The 16,070-nt window shown below is 38.9% G+C and overlaps 1 protein-coding gene across 3 annotated transcripts; it reads left to right on the forward strand.

Annotated features, from left to right (window-relative positions):
• The first annotated feature begins 491 nt into the window (after positions 1–491).
• Positions 492–15,021, forward strand: LOC122648801 (protein SCO1 homolog 1, mitochondrial-like). Of its 3 annotated transcripts, none has more exons than XM_043842031.1 (8): positions 492–686; positions 803–985; positions 2,864–2,954; positions 5,216–5,428; positions 5,784–5,786; positions 9,047–9,133; positions 9,249–9,381; positions 14,802–15,021. In XM_043842031.1, the coding sequence occupies exons 1-8, from the start codon at positions 525–527 to the stop codon at positions 14,908–14,910; spliced, it is 981 nt and encodes a 326-aa protein (XP_043697966.1). In that variant the 5' UTR covers positions 492–524; the 3' UTR covers positions 14,911–15,021. The 3 variants fall into 3 exon arrangements, with proteins under 3 accessions (XP_043697966.1, XP_043697967.1, XP_043697968.1); XM_043842032.1 differs by lacking the exon at positions 5,784–5,786 and adding an exon at positions 5,619–5,623 and having other exon boundaries at positions 5,216–5,426; XM_043842033.1 differs by lacking the exon at positions 5,784–5,786.
• Positions 15,022–16,070: the final 1,049 nt, after the last annotated feature.

Consider the following 16,070-nt stretch of genomic DNA (forward strand, 5'->3'; position numbering starts at 1 on the left):
TGTAATTGATGGGGGAGGTTTTTATGCATGGTCTCATGAGAGGGGTGGGGGTTACAATGTGTCAAATAGGGAGCGATTTGTCTTGTTTCCACTTCTTGTGAGATGGTGACAGGCGCATAAAACCTTTTGCCTTAAGTAATTTTTACAAGGCCAAATGTTCTCTGTATTCGGGCTCAGGGTTGGTCAGGGCGGGCTCGGATCAACAGTGCCAAGCTTACGGTGTAGAAGAATTGCTTTCATAAACTGTGCCAAACAAAATCAGTGATGGGATCGCGTGGCGGCGCCAATTCGTCTTCACCAACCTCAATGACCGGGTATGTTCCGTGGGCAGACGGGCACGGCTACTTGGTCATGACTTTTGCCTTGTTCGTGACACTCTAAACAACGGGTAAAAAACTATCCGTTTCTTACACCTCTGGTTCCCCATCGAATTGATTAGTCGATTTTCTTCATGTTTTAATTCGCTGAAGTTTCTGAAACTCAGGCGCCGAAGCTGCTCAGAGTGATTTGTGAGAGAACTGGCGATGGCGTCCTTCAGAATTACGTACTTACGATGCATCCATCGTAACCTCTTATACCATGTTCGGCACTATTGGAAGCCAACGAACACTTCATCTCCTTCCGATCAATTCTTCTATGGAGTTCCTGCCATTTTCCAATTCGAACTCAGTCCAGCATTTCAATCGGTCCGTGCTTCTGTCTATCATGTCTATTCTGGTTATCAATGGCTTTTGAATCTCTAAAAACGAAAGCGACAAATATTTTCTATCTCTTTACATTTGTGTAAAATAATATTTTGCAGGTTAACGGTCTAGTTTATGGATCCCGCTTATCCACTGTATTCCACAGACACCTATGTGTTGGCAGTAATGTTACTTCCGACAGTCCAGCACTGAAGAAGCCTGCAGAAAGTACTTCTGGGCAAGGAGAGAAGTCGGAGGAATCACAGCAGGCTGGTGAGGCCGGGAAACCTGTTCGAGGCGGGGTAACTTTCGTTACTGTCCATGTTTCTTTCGTATTCACGAATTTGTTAGCTCGAACGAGTTAAAATTAGTCTGTTTTATTCGTCAGTTGGAGTTGAATCAGTTTAGTTTCCTAGGTGCTCAACCAGGCATTATCTCAACACTCAAGTACTTGGGCTGGTTAAATGAATCTTTTCCCGTCAGTGTCCTCCATCTTCCATAAAATCACAAGCATTCATTTAGATTCTCTCTCCTCATTACTTCAATCGAAGCCATCGGTTTTCCCTTGTCCTTTTGATTTATTGAACTCCCAGCTTATCTCATCTTCTCGTTGGTGCAGCCTCTGGTATTTGTTGCACGAGGGAACCACCTTTCTTTACCTTTACATATTTTGTCATCAGTTGGTGATGCACTGAAATCCCCATTAATGTATTCATTTCTTATTAGAATATCGTCTCTGTTGTTGCTACTCGATTCTCCTTGAATTTTAATATCCACATCTCAGCAATTTTCATTTTATGTATTTGTTGTTTATATTACTTGAATTGCACTTTGCTCATTACACCATTTTTTTGTTTATGGGATAAGTAACAGAGGAAATTTTATTGGATTAATAAAAAGAGTACAATGCTGTAACAAACATCACATAGCGGTGATACCAATAACATGTAAAATACAATAGAAATAAAAGCCGCACTACTCCAGTGAAGGCAATAAATTGATTGAATTCCCTGAGATCCACCCTGGTCTTCCAACACCTTCCCTAGCTAGATCTGCCATGTCATTTGCAGACCTTGGGTTCCAGCTGAATGAGCAGTACACCTTTGAAACCATAGTAAATATCCACCGGTCCTCTGTTTTGGACCCTGCCCATGCAATGATAGTTTCTGAATCTCCCTCTACTATTAAGTTCGGGACACCTTCATTATAATCTTGTTACTTATCCATTATAACATTGTCGTCTCAGCTACTCTCATATTATGTATTTGCTGTTTCTTTTGCCAACATTATGCCTCTAAAGTCTGAACACATGGCTGGTCATACAGTTGTTTTATTAATTTATCTTTCAATTTTTATGGTATACATTCATCACACCACAACCCGGAACCACCTTTTCCATTTCATCCACCTGCTTTATTTCTATTGAAAAAAAAATTGTCTCGTTGCTTCTGTTATGGATGATTGAACCAAGACAACAGAAATTGTCATCTAAGGCATCTTAATCATCAATTTTTATGAGTCTACTAAAACATCATTCAATCTTATTTTCCCAACATTGATTAAGTATTAGAATAACTGTATCTAGGCGAGCCTGAGACCATAAAGATGGGGTTTCATTAGGTAATGTATAGATGGCTACCCCTTTAGCAGTTAAAGGCGGTATTGGTCATGTGGTTCCAACGAGGAACAGGGATACTTTTTCATGTCTGGAGGAGTCGCTCACATCCATTGAATTCAGTGAGTTCTTGCTTGAGTGGGAATGATAGCGTAGAAGATAGACCGAGTCCTCATTATTGGATTGGATGCAGGCCTACTCTTCCCTTATGGGATGTTATATGCTGAGGCATAGATTCAAAAATTAGTTAGGTTCGAGTATTCTAGGGTGGATGAGTTGTAGATTGAAGAGTCCTAATTCAGAGGCCATCTTTGGAGATGTTGACATGATGCATCTAGTTTCTGTTGATGAGGTCTTATCTATTACATCAATATGTAAATATTCTTTCCTTGTTTCGAACAGTAAGATTATGTTTAAGTTAGTAATGGTTCTGCAGTTAATGATGCATCTCTATTCTCTACAACTGAGTTTCATATTCCTAGTGCATGGAAGTTATCATCCTTTGTCTTAACTGGTTCTGATTCAGATCTTCTCTAATCACTATATGTGATCATTCCCCTTGCAGCCTGTGTCTTGGTTGGGCTTTCTCTTGCTGGTGACAACTGGAGCAGGACTAATCTTTTATTATGACAAGGAGAAAAAACGACATATTGAAGGTAGATAACTATGGTGAGTAGTAGTGGTAGAGTAGCTTAAATATTTGCCGGTGAAGAAATATTAAATAATGGCATCTTACAATTTGATTGTTTAATAAAGAAAATTTTCATAAGACCGTCTCCTTTCAGGAGTGAGAGAAAAATGTGTTCCTAGATGTTCTGTCTCCTCTCTTCTGTAATGGAATTCTTTGAAGTCTGGCCTTTCACCACCTCTCAACACTTTTTATAAGATGTCAAACTAAATCCACATGGACCTGTTATTTTCCCCTTTTGATTAGCTTTGACTACTTGCAAGCTGCAAGACTTCCTCCTCAATTTGCTTTCGTAGTCTTCGAGCAGATTCTAGAGTCATCCTTCGTAGCCCCAAAGATTGGAGAATTGGCTTGTTGAAATCATCAGATGCATGTCAAGGCTGAAAAGCATATCAAGATCTTACCAATTTCTTCTCATCAATACCAGCTCCTCCCAATTTTTACTCTGCTAATATTAGTTTTACTTCCTTTGCCCTCTGGCAAAAGACTCAAAAGACATTGTATTTTGATCCCCTAGTTGAATCTCTGTGGCTCTAGACTTTTGCCTCCTGCATATTTCTTCGTTCTTAGTGATATCTGCTAGGTAGTTACTGTCGGTCTCTCTTCTTACCACTCTATGCCACCTCCTTTTTCTTTCACTTCTTAACCTGACTTATCAACTCCTCCTTTGTTATTGACATCGCTTAGAACAGTGCTAACCCATTCTTTTAGCTTTTCTCTGAAGATCTTCAATTTCAAATTAAATCACTACTCAGCGCTCCTACTTGGACTATGGGAAATGCAGCATTTATGTATCATGCCTCCAAATTGATTTCTTCCAAGTTCTAATGGTCTTTATTTAAAAAGTTTGTTTGTAATTTCTCCATGCTGTTAACAACTCTTAGCCTTAAGTCATCCATCCTTTCAGAGGAAAACATCACTTTTCGTGTAGGTGAAGAATAGATAAATACATGAAAGGCTGAGGTCTTTCTCTTCTCATCAAGAAGAGAAGACTGAAGCGTGATTCGAAGTGCTGCACACCTTTAGCAATGGGCGAAGCCTACCATAATAAAAGGGAAATAATTCGAACAGTTTTACATCAAGATAATAGCTCAAGCAACAAAGAACACTACCAAGATGAGAAACCATTAATATGTCAGCCGCTTGATGCTTTAGAGTTCAGGCACTCGCAAGTGCCTTTTGGGTGCTTTTGCCTGATTTACTTGGAGACATAACGCAACGGACTTGTGAATTTTTTCCATGAAGCTGATCTTCACCTTAAAGGTCTTTCAGTTAATAAGAATGCCTTGATCTCTTACTTTCAGCTCCTTTTGTACCAGGATTCTGTTTCTCTCACACTGCAACCCTAGGAGAAGCTAACTTTTTTTTTTGCAAGGTCTAAGACTCTGAGAACCTGTAAAGCAATTTAATCAAGCAAGGATGGGTGTGCAAAACTAATTTCCAGTTGATTCTTCATGCTCCACATAAACTGTAGTTGTGCAAGGTTGATAGTTTCCATCACTACTGAGACAAGCCCCAAAATAAATTGAAGTTTTTAAAAATGGAATCCATTGCCCATTGGTTAAAAAATCTTTGGTTATTTCTGAACATGTTGCAGACACATCTCACCCTGGCTTCACATTGGTTAGCATTCTGGAGAAGGCAAAGGGGAAGCACCCCTTCTCTATTCTCTTTTGCCCCTTTGATCTATTTTGGGGTGGAGAAACCTGTAGGATCTTTAACAACTGGCCATAGTAGGACTTTTTTGAAATGAACAGTTTGGAATTATGAATATATTTGTAAGTTTTTGCCCAGCCTTATCCTTCCCCTTGTCATGGTGTTTGTTTGAAAATTGATATGAGAATTGAAATCCTTATTTAGTGTCGTGAATTTCATGTTAGTAGACTCTATAACAAGGATGCTCAACCCTTAGCCTCATTTGGTATGAAGGCTAAGGAAAGAAGTGTTCGGTTTGGTAGCTGTCCTGCATGGTTAAGTGATTTTGCCTTTGAGGTTGGTCTCCCAGGTTGTAATACTATTATGTCTGCATCTGCTTAATTTGTACCTTGTTTTATGTAATAAAATTCATGAATTCTCAACAGGAAAAAAATTATCCTTCACTCGGTGGAATCTTTTGTAATTTTCCTTTCGAATGTAAATATCCATTTACATTGCACAATCTCTATGAATGGATTTTTTGAGTTTATCCTAGTTTGTTCTATCCTTATTACTTCTCTTCTGCTTGTGCAGAAATAAATAATGCTTCAGCTGCAGTGAAACAAGGACCATCTGTTGGAAAAGCAGCTATTGGTGGACCATTCAACCTCGTTAATCATGATGGAAAATCTGTCACTGATAGAGACCTTTTGGGGAAATGGACCTTGATATATTTTGGTTTCACACACTGCCCTGATATTTGTCCTGATGAACTTCTAAAGTTGGCTGCTGCAATAGATAAGATAAGTAAGTTGATGACAATTTCATGCTTATGTTATTATAGATCATAGATAAAATATAACATGGATGCAATGCTAATCCCAAACCAGTGAATCCAGTGGGAGAACAGCTTGCGACAGGATTGCAGGAGAAAAAGACAAACCAGATTTGAAAAGAAAACTAATAACAGAATAACAGTAGGTCTGATTTTAGTGTAGAAGAGTTCTGGAAAGAGTGATAAAAAAGTTTGATGGTCAGATACACACTTACGGAGCAATCCCACTTGGGGAAGGTTTATCTTAACAACTGCAGAATCAATGGAAGGAACGCGGATTCAAACCCTTGATCAATTAAAGCTTTAACAGTCAAATACCGGTAATAGAAAGTAGGAACAGAACAGCCAAAACAGATTCAGAAATTTAAGATTTAAAAAATCCTAGTTGAAGTAGGAAACTAGAATTCGATGGGAAAGATAGGATTTTTAAAACAATTTCTGAAATCAGGAATTAATAGGGATGAACAGAATTGAAACTGAAACTAAAATAGAAAAGAAATAAAAGGAAAGATAGAAAAAAATATGATCAGGAATCACCACCTGATCTGTAGGGCTGGAATCACCACCAGCACCCTACCTTAGAGTCACCACCAAGGGTTCCTGGAATCCCCACCAGGGAGCCTACTGAATCACCACAGTAGGGAGCATTCTGAATCACCACTGAACCAAAGGAAACAAGCCAAATTCTTTACTCAATTTGGTGATTTTGTAAATTAGCAAGAATATTACAAAATATCCTACCTGGTACTAGTATTAATGTTTTAACACTTCCTCTCAAGTTGGAGCATAAATATCATCAATGCTTAGCTTGGAACATCCTTGAAGAAGCAAACTTTTAAATAATGCCTTAGTAAACAGATCACCAAGCTATTGACTAGAGCTAACAAACGGAGTGGAGTTCAACTTCCTCATCACAACGTCATGAACAAAATGGCAACCAACTTTAATATACTTACTCCTCTCATGGAAAACTGGCAACAATAAACTCAGCCTTATCCCAACTTAATGGGGTCGCCTATGTGGATCCAAACAAAACAAGTAGTGAAAATTGAGATATAAAAAAAAGGGGGATGAAGAGGTGGGAAAAAAAGGGATGGGGGATGAGATGAGAAATGCAAAAATGAAAAATAACAAATGAAAGATTGGAAATAAAAGGAAAAAGTAAGATGCAAGTAAGAGGAATGAGGCACAGCCCAGTAAGTCAGGCAAATTTCAGCCAAATGGGGTCTGCCACATGGATCCTTGCCCTCCAGTAGGCTCTGTCCGAGGTCATACTTGGTACTAGACCTAGACTATGCATGTCCTTCCTCACAACTTTTCCTATGGTCATTTTAGGCCTGCCCCTAGCTCTTTTAACTCCTTCAATCGAGATCATATTACTCTTCCTTGCAGGGGCGTCCCTAGGCCTCCGTTGAACATGACCATACCACCTCAAACGACTCTCTCGGAGCTTGTCATTGATCGGGGCAACTCCCACAAGTCAGCTCTAATACGCTCATTTCTTACTTTGTCTTTCCTAGTTTTTCCACACATCCATCTTAACATCCTCATTTCTGCTATACATAGTTTCTCAATATGACATTTCTTAACTGCCCAACATTCTGACCCATACATCATAGCCGGTTGTACAACAGTCCTATAGAACTTTCATTTAAGCTTTAAAGGAATACGGCGGTCACACAACACTCTAGACACACCTCTCCACCATAGTTGTCAAGGCGTCGCCTAGGCGCCCAGGCGCTTTGGTCGACTTGGAAGTCTTGGTCACCTAGGCGGGCACCTTGGACACCTTGGTCGTCTGCTTGGTGTCGCCTTGATTTTTTGCCCTCTCCAACGCCTTGGGTCCCCTAACCGCCGTGACAACTATGCTCTCCACTTCATCCATCCCACTTTAATTCTTTGTGAAACATCATTCTCTATGTTACCTTCCTTTTTTATATGATTGACCCCAAATATTTGCGGTATCTCTCTTTTCCCAATTCGCACCATGTCATTATCCATCATAGTATGACTAAAATTATACTTGATATATTCCGTCTTTGTTCTACTAATCTTAAAACCTCTTGTTTCCAAGGTTGATCTCCACAGTTCTAACTTAGCGTTAATCCCTGCTTTTGTTTCATCCACCAAGACGATATCATTGGCGAAGAGCATACACCCGATTGTTGGTTGGAAAACTAAGCTCTTGAAGAAAAGATATCAACCACATCAACTCAGCTGCAGTATGAGTCACAGCTCTATACTCAGCTTCAGCACCAAACCTTACCATTGTAGTTAGTTTCTTACTCCTCCAAGTAACGAGGTTACCAACTTACCACCAACAAATGTACAATAACTAGGGGTAGATCTCCTATCACCTACAACAGCAGCTCGATCAACATTTGAATAACCAACAAGATTGACATGGCCATGAGGCACCCTTAAGATAGTAAAGAATATGACCTGCAACCTCCCAATGAACTTGCTTAGGCGAATCCATGTACTGGCTCATAACACCCCAATGCAAAAGATATGTTTGGCCTAGTCACAGTGAGATAAATAAGTTTACCAACTAGCCGTTGATACTGATGCTTATCTGCAAAGTCCTTGTCGTTACAGATTGCAAGATTCTGATGAGGATCCACGAGAGTATCAATAGGTTTAGAGGCTAACATACCAGTCTCAGATGGTAAATAAAAAACATACCTCTGAGAGACACTAGTACCCATTTTGCTGTGAAAAACCTCAATATGATGCAGTACAAGGCCAGCCAAAACAGGTCCCTAAATAGTCCAGTTGGGTTAAGATATAATCAGCCCAAACCAAGTTAATTTCTGGCCATTGGTTTAAGTCATGTTCAGGCCTATACTTGGGCACAGGTTTCTGTAAACCATTACAAGGGAAAGCCCTAATGGATCAGAGTTTCTGGTTGTTCAATGCTCTGATACCATGTGACAGTCTCAATTTAGAACAACCAACAATAAATACTAGGACTAGGAGAAGAATAGAAGAAGAGTGAACTGAAAGAGAAAAGAGAGAAAAAGAAGAAAATGGGGAGAAAACAAGAGTTACCGATTGGAGAGAATAGGGTTAACTCCAATTGGTAGTAGCTGTATATTATGTAACTACAACCGGTAGTAGCTGTGTATTATGTAACTACAGCATAATAAATTAATTACAAGTATGCCCCTATAACTGACATAACACATATAAGACCCAAACCAGTAAGAATATTACAAAAATACCCTAGCTGGTACTAGTATTATTGTTTTAACACTAACACTAATACTTGTTTTTCTTTTTCTTTCTTTTGTTTTTGTTTTTTTTTTCTGGGGGGGGGTGGTGGTGGGCGTGGGTTCTTCCATTGTTTACACATGATAGAACTGACGACTAGTGTGACAGTTGTAGGATAGATGTTGGAAAGTGTTGACCAGTATTGCATCAATAAATTACTAATAGTAGTACTTCCCGTGCTAATGGTCTTATGTTAGGAAAGTTCTATCATTGCAGCATTTATCATTTAAAGTTCCAATCGTAATTTGATCCTTATTAGATGTCTTAGTTGCTGTATTGATGAAATCCAGAATTTCTTGCTTCCTTCTTTCTTGCAGAAGAAGCAGGGATTGAAGTTGTTCCTGTTTTCATCTCAGTTGATCCTGAGAGGGACACTGTTGAGCAAGTACATGAATATGTCAAAGGTGCCTACTGAACCTGACACACATTGTACAGATAATGATCCTGAGAGGGACACTGTTGAGAAAGTACATGTAGTACCATTAAATCAGGTTTATAATGTTTTCTTCTCTTTTGCAGAGTTTCACCCAAATTTGATTGGGTTAACTGGTACTGCTGTTGAGATAAGGAAAGTCGCTCGTGCTTATCGAGTTTATTATATGAAGACAGAAGAGGAAGGCTCAGACTACCTAGTTGATCATTCTATAATTATGTATGTATTACCTTTGTTGGCTGGGATCTCTATTAATTTAGTGAATTATCTTTTATCTATTTTCCTCTCATTTTATTTTAATATTTTCTATGAGAAAATTCCAATTCGATTTCCATGTGCACGTTTGTATAATGAATGATCATGTTATACTAGGTGAATGAATTCTGTCTGGACCAATTTCTGGTCTTTTAGTGTGGGTGCTAATTTGCATTGTTTCCCATCATCAAACCGTCTGTTTTGTAGAAAGCATTGAAGGCTGGTTTTAAATTGGGGCTACGTATTTCATGAAGTCCATTTCAGCTTCGTAATTTGATAGATATATATATATTTTTTATTTCTTGATTTCCCTTACTACATTTGATTCTTCTCTTACCTACTGCTAATTTTCTGGCCTGCAGGCATTGAAATGTTCTAGTAATTAATCCCGCATGAATAGAATTGGAAGTCAAAATAGGATACAGATTTGGTAAAGGTAGATCTTTGATGTCAAGCAATATGACTTGTCATGCTGAGAAGTAATCCCATTATCTGAATCATATTTTAGGAAAGAGTGTAGGAAAGCTTTAATGCAGGATGATATTAGATCATGGAATCCAGGTGCTGGTTAAAACTTGCAGTGTTCTAAGACCACCTGGACTGAAAGTTAAACCAGCTAGGGGGATGGTAAGGTCAATTTAGTTCGACATGCAATCAGGATACAGATTTGCTAAATGTAGATCTTTGATGTCAAGCAATTCTATCCCGCATGAATAGAATTGGAAGTCAAAATAGGATACAGATTTGCTAAAGGTAGATCTTTGATGTCAAGCAATATGACTTGTCATGCTGAGAAGTAATCCCATTATCTGAATCATATTTTAGGAAAGAGAGTAGGAAAACTTTAATGCAGGATAATATTAGAATTAGATCACGGAATCCAGGTCCTGGTTAAAACTTACAGTGTTCTAAGACCACCTGGACTGAAAGTTAAACCAGCTAGGGGGATGGTAAGGTCATTTAGTTCAACATGCAATCAGTTATTTTTTGGATAAGTGCCACAATATGACTCTTTTGTGTCAACTTGTCAATCTGTAAAACTTTTCTGATAGCTCCTGCAATAGATTGTACCTTGTACCCAAACCCATAAATCATAAATATGTTGGATGCGGCTCTGAATATGAAGATATCATGAAATGTTAGGCCAATAAAAATGGAGAAACCTATATTTTCTTTATTTTCATCCTTCTCCTTCCTTCTCTCTTCTTTTGATCTCTCGCCGATAACTAAGGCTGTTATTTCTTGCCCTTGGGAATTCCCCAGAATTTCTTTTTCCGCCCCCTCCCAACTGTTATTTCCTATAACTTATTTAGTAAGCGCCAACAATTTGGATGTCAAAAAACTTAGTTGGAGTTTCCAAAACATCAGTATCATGCATTCATTGATGATGTGTTTAATTCTCATGAACAAATAAGCAGAAGTTCCAATTTATGAATTTCTGACTCAGTAGTTTTTTAGTCCAAATTATAAAGCTCCAGTTGCATATCTACATGAGAGGTTGTAGTGGTTTTCTGACTAAACATGGTTAGACCTAAATGCTAATACCAAAAACACTGGATCCTAAATTGGCTTCTTGTATTCAGGCTTTCCAAAACCTAGATTTGAAGCTGATTAGTCGCTATGACCATTGCCACGTGCTTTTTTAATATTTTTAGTTCTTGTTATGTTGTCTTTCTGGTTTTGAATTTATGTGTTATGGGTTGTAGGGTATTAGGCTTAGAAAAGGTTGGGTGTGGGAGAGGATTAGGGATTTTATTATTTGTGAAAGATGGCAGGGGTTTGGAATTTTCTTGGTTCAAGAATCTTGGGAATAGAAGGATGAGATGAATCTGCTGGTGTGTAGCCATGTTTGTATTTTAAAAAAAAATGAAAGAAGTGCATTAATTGTGGCAGTACGTGTTTCAGAAATTGCTTGCCATGTTTTGCTTTGAAGAGAGGCTGAAGTCTATAGAGATGGAGATATTGTACAACTTTGAAGATAGAATCAGAGTAGCTTTACAGTTGTTAACTTGCCCCATTAAATGTTGTTATATAGGTTCAGTATGGGGTCTGGCATATACAAAAAAGGGCATACCCAGTGCACGAGGCTCCTGCCACTGCGGGGTTTGGGGAGGGTCATAATGTACACAACCTTACCCCTGCTTTTGCAGAGGCTGTTTCCAAACTTGAACCCATGACCACTTGGTCACAATGGAACAACCTTACTGTTGCACCAGGCCCACCTTCTTATGGGTCTGGCATATACCACCTTGTTAAATATTACTGCTAGCATGCCTCATGAAACATGTAACTGTAATATATTTTAGGGAAAAAGATCCCCACGTTGACAGTGTGGGGATGCTTTTTCAGGCCCTCTCACTTATTGACCATGTGGGTCCCGCACTGACACTATTTTTCTCCCTTAACATGTGGGCCCATATTGAACGAAACCGTTTCCCGCGCTGTGATTGGTGTAGGGTAGGAAATTTCCTCTACACTGTCAATGTGAGAAATAAACAACAAATACAGCCTTATCCCAACTTAATGGGGTCGGCTACATGGATCCAAACAAAACAAAATAAGGTAAAACTGAGGTCTAAACAACAACAAAAAAAGGAGGGGAGGATGAAGATATAGGAAAAGAGGGGTGAGGTGTGAAATGAAAAAACAGAAACTGACAAATGAAAGATGGAAAATAACAGAAAAATGAAAGAAGAAAGATGAAAGGTAGGCTGAACACTAGGGTTCAGAAAACTGTGAGAGATCCTCTCCCTAAATTCCCCTACACTGTTGATGTGAGAAATCCTCTCCCTAAATTTTATTAGGTAATGGATGGGGGCTCCTAGTTTCTTGGCATACCAAACTGGCAAACCCACTGATGGGGAATAGATAGGCGGAATACTACTAGGGTTCAGAATACTCACCCCATAATAGGATCTCAAGTAACCCTAAAACCAGAATTTAGGTGATCTAGAGAAGTCAAAGTCAATGCTTTGGATGGAGCTCCAATTCTGGTCAGATATAACAGTCCAATAGTATATCAAATTCCCACAATATTGTAATGATTTATTTTAAGGAGATTTTATGTAACAGAAGATCAGATGATCTGATGTCCTCCAAACCAAGGTCGAAGGACCCTAATGGGCAGTCCTTTAACGCCTCAGAATATCACTTGAATGTAACGGCTAGATTCCTCTCAAAGTGAAATCTCAATTCTGCCAAAAAACAAGCCCAAAACAGGACTGCTGCTAGGTGTTCTTTATAGGGTTCTGCTGGATTTTAAACTTCAGTAATATGATCACATAAACAACAACCGAAGTAGATGATATTCCAACCAATTCACAAATTTATATAAATTCAAGCAAGCTTAATAGACAGTAGGTGATAACAACAACTTACTTGAGAAGAAACATAGTATAGATAGTGGATATGACCTTTGATTTCCCACCAATGGTCTGGATCAGAATCTATCCAATCAATAGATTTTCTCACTCCTCACTCTCTCTAACATTATGCTCACTTTCTCAACAAGAAAAGGCAAAGTCAACTAACTTCATTCATCAAAATTATGGGCATAGGCCCTACAAGTTGTCTTTTAAATAAAAAAACTCCCTTTCTACTTAGATAACTTGTCTACCCACAATTACAAAGCAAATAGGAAACCCAAACAAAAAGGAAACTTAAAAGTAAACCCTCTATGCAAGGTAAAGGTCTTCGACTGAAATAAAATAACTTAAAAAAAGAACTTAAATAAAAATAACACCTACTACTAGGCCCACAAGGTGGGCTGGAGTTGGCTCGTGTCGAGCTAAAGGGAGGAAAGGCGCTCTTTAAGAATCGTGGCTACTAAAGGTCTGCTTCCTTCCTTTCTTCTTACAGGAGTAAGTGAGCAACTTCTCCCCTGCATGACCCACCCTTTATCTGTCATAGGCTATATAAAACCCTGAGCAATAGGAGAGGAGTGGCATGAGGCAGGGCCCTTGTTTGATCCACCCTACTGTCATCCGTACCTGCTGAAGTCTTGAATTTGATTTTCCTCCCCCAATTATTCCTGTTATTGGATTTCAGCTGCTGATTCAAATCAATTGGCTGAGTTTGTTTGTATCTTGAAAATTTTTGTTCAGCATGTGTGGCACACACAACAGAAGTAGCATGAAACATTATCCTCAGGTATGGTGACTTGTTGAGTGGTAAGCACAATAGAGAATGAGTAGCTGAATGATGCCATTCATGTTGTGTGTATTTAGTCATCAGCTGTGCCCCAAAGAACAGGATAAGATCCAAACTCTTGGATGTGTGCACAATCTGGAAAATCTTGTCATAGGTAGTAAGGATTTTATCAGTTCATAATTCATCATATTGAGCATTTAACCAAGCCATTTATTTATAGAACCTATATCATGGTTTTCATTTTCGAAAGCACATTGAGATGATATACAAAGTTTTAAGTATCCTTCCGTAGTTGCCAATACTAACTGATACATGTTGTTTCTTTAAGGTACCGATACAATAGGGTACTGATATGATACCTAGTAAATTTTGTCATTAGTACATGTAAGAAACCTCATCCTTCATATATAATCAATTAAACGCACTTGTCTCATTGTACTTTGTTCTCATTTTTATACTTGATATATTTTACGTATTACTTATTTATAGTGTTTTATACTTTAAAATTGTATTTTGTATAGCCTTAGTTGCATAAGTTTCTGGATCATTATCGTCTCCTGTTCCCTGCCCGGTACAGTGGTCCAGTTCCTCTCATAGGGGGCGGGAAATGACGACCTAACCACCTGCCTGAACACACTGCCCGAGGGAGGTTAAAACGTCATTTCTGCCTCCCTATGAGAGGAACTGGACCACTGTACCGGGCAGGGAACAGGACAGGAAAAAAATTCTAAGTTTCTTGACTATTCCATTCATATATTTAGCATATCTTACGTCTCTCCGATACGATGTCTCTTAAAATCACCCTTCCTATACGATAACTGATACCGATACTTTAAACCTTCATATACTTGCCTTTTTACATGGGAGCAATATTGATTATAAGGAAGGGGAGGGGGTGGGGGACAAGCATAACTTAGCCAAGTATATGCCTCAACCCTCTACACATGCAAGGATCAAGGGGACTGTTTTTTTGGTCTTTTGGAGAGAATTTTAGAGCCATTATGCGGGACGAAATGATGTGAAGCATCTGATTATGTCTTCTTCTTGTATCACTTTTAAATGAAATGTTTTCACGTTCTGAAGAATAAAATTCTTTTTGTTGTAGAAAGAAAAAATAATTCTTTGAACTGCTTCGATTCGGTTTAGTAGAATATTTAAGATGGAGAGAATTGATATTTCACTCTCAAAACCATGTCAAACTGAAGTATGACAATCTCATTGCAAATCACTTTCAGGTACCTCATGGGCCCTGATATGGAGTTCGTAAAATTTTTCGGAAAGAACTATGATGTGGATCAGCTGACCGAAGGTGTGATAAAGGAGATCAAGGAATACAAGAAATAAGAGGATAGCTACAGCCTCTTTTACCGCTGATTTGTTGCTTATCAGTACTCGGACAGTATGATTTCAGCTCTAGTGGTCTTTCAGGTTATATGACACAAAGATTCATACCCCCCTGGGTTTCCCCTCATTTTCTTTGATAAATGGTAAACGAGATGCGGTTACCTTCCATAATTTTTTGGCCCTTTTTATTTTTAAGAATTGTCTATCAAGTGTGATTTGCATGCATCATTCTGTTCTTGGCAGTGAAATTTTTAGGGAGTTTATTTTCCATTTTGATCCCCTATATCATGGGTGCTCTTTAAATTGAAAAGTCAAATTATTTGGATTCTTTTCCTGTTTAATCTGAGGTAACTCATGTAATGGCAGCAGTAGGGAAATGGATGCAGGTTAGCCCTTGTATGGGCCGCCTAACAGTGACGACTCTTTGATCCAATCCAGTCAACTTGCTTCCCTTGGTTCAGGTTGGACATATCTGTGTCATCATCTTCTCCCAGTGTTGGTCTTCAGGCCATTCTAGCTTTGCCGCATCTGAATATGATGCTTTGAATAAGTCAATTCCATGTGGAAGAAGGGACCATTGGAGAAGCAAAGGAGATCTTTAACATTAGGTCCATATCACTGAGATAGCCCCTTTGAATTGACATGTGGCATATGTGAGGACTGGACTTCCACACTTAATGGTCAGAATACCAGATCTAAGTGTGGTTCTAACGCTTAGTGGTTTCATGGGCGATCGCCGGCGGATAATTGAACATGCTGCAAGTCTCCGACCTATTCCCTTCTGATCCTGGGGCTAGCCTCTAAACCCACCTTCTAGACTCTGTGAATGGCATAAAGATCATGCTTGGTTCCTTCTCCTTATCCCATCTTACTTGCGATTACAGGCGTTTTGAAGTTTAAAATTTCAGTGAGGACTTTCTAGTGGGGGACGGCAATCGTCAATATCAGTCTTAGATCTACTGTGGTGGCTACCATCTAGAAGACTAGAACGGCATTGACTCTCTCGATTGCTGATAGGGTGTTCCTATCCCTCTCATTGCTCTACTCATCCAACGGATAACCAATAAGCTTCAATCGTGGAAAGCTAAATATTTAAGATTGGTAGGTAAGCACATCTCATGCAATCTACCTTATCTCAGTTATCTGCTTTGCCGTTTCAT

Source organism: Telopea speciosissima, chromosome 1, assembly GCF_018873765.1.
Source record: "Telopea speciosissima isolate NSW1024214 ecotype Mountain lineage chromosome 1, Tspe_v1, whole genome shotgun sequence".
Taxonomy (NCBI): Eukaryota; Viridiplantae; Streptophyta; class Magnoliopsida; order Proteales; family Proteaceae; genus Telopea; species Telopea speciosissima.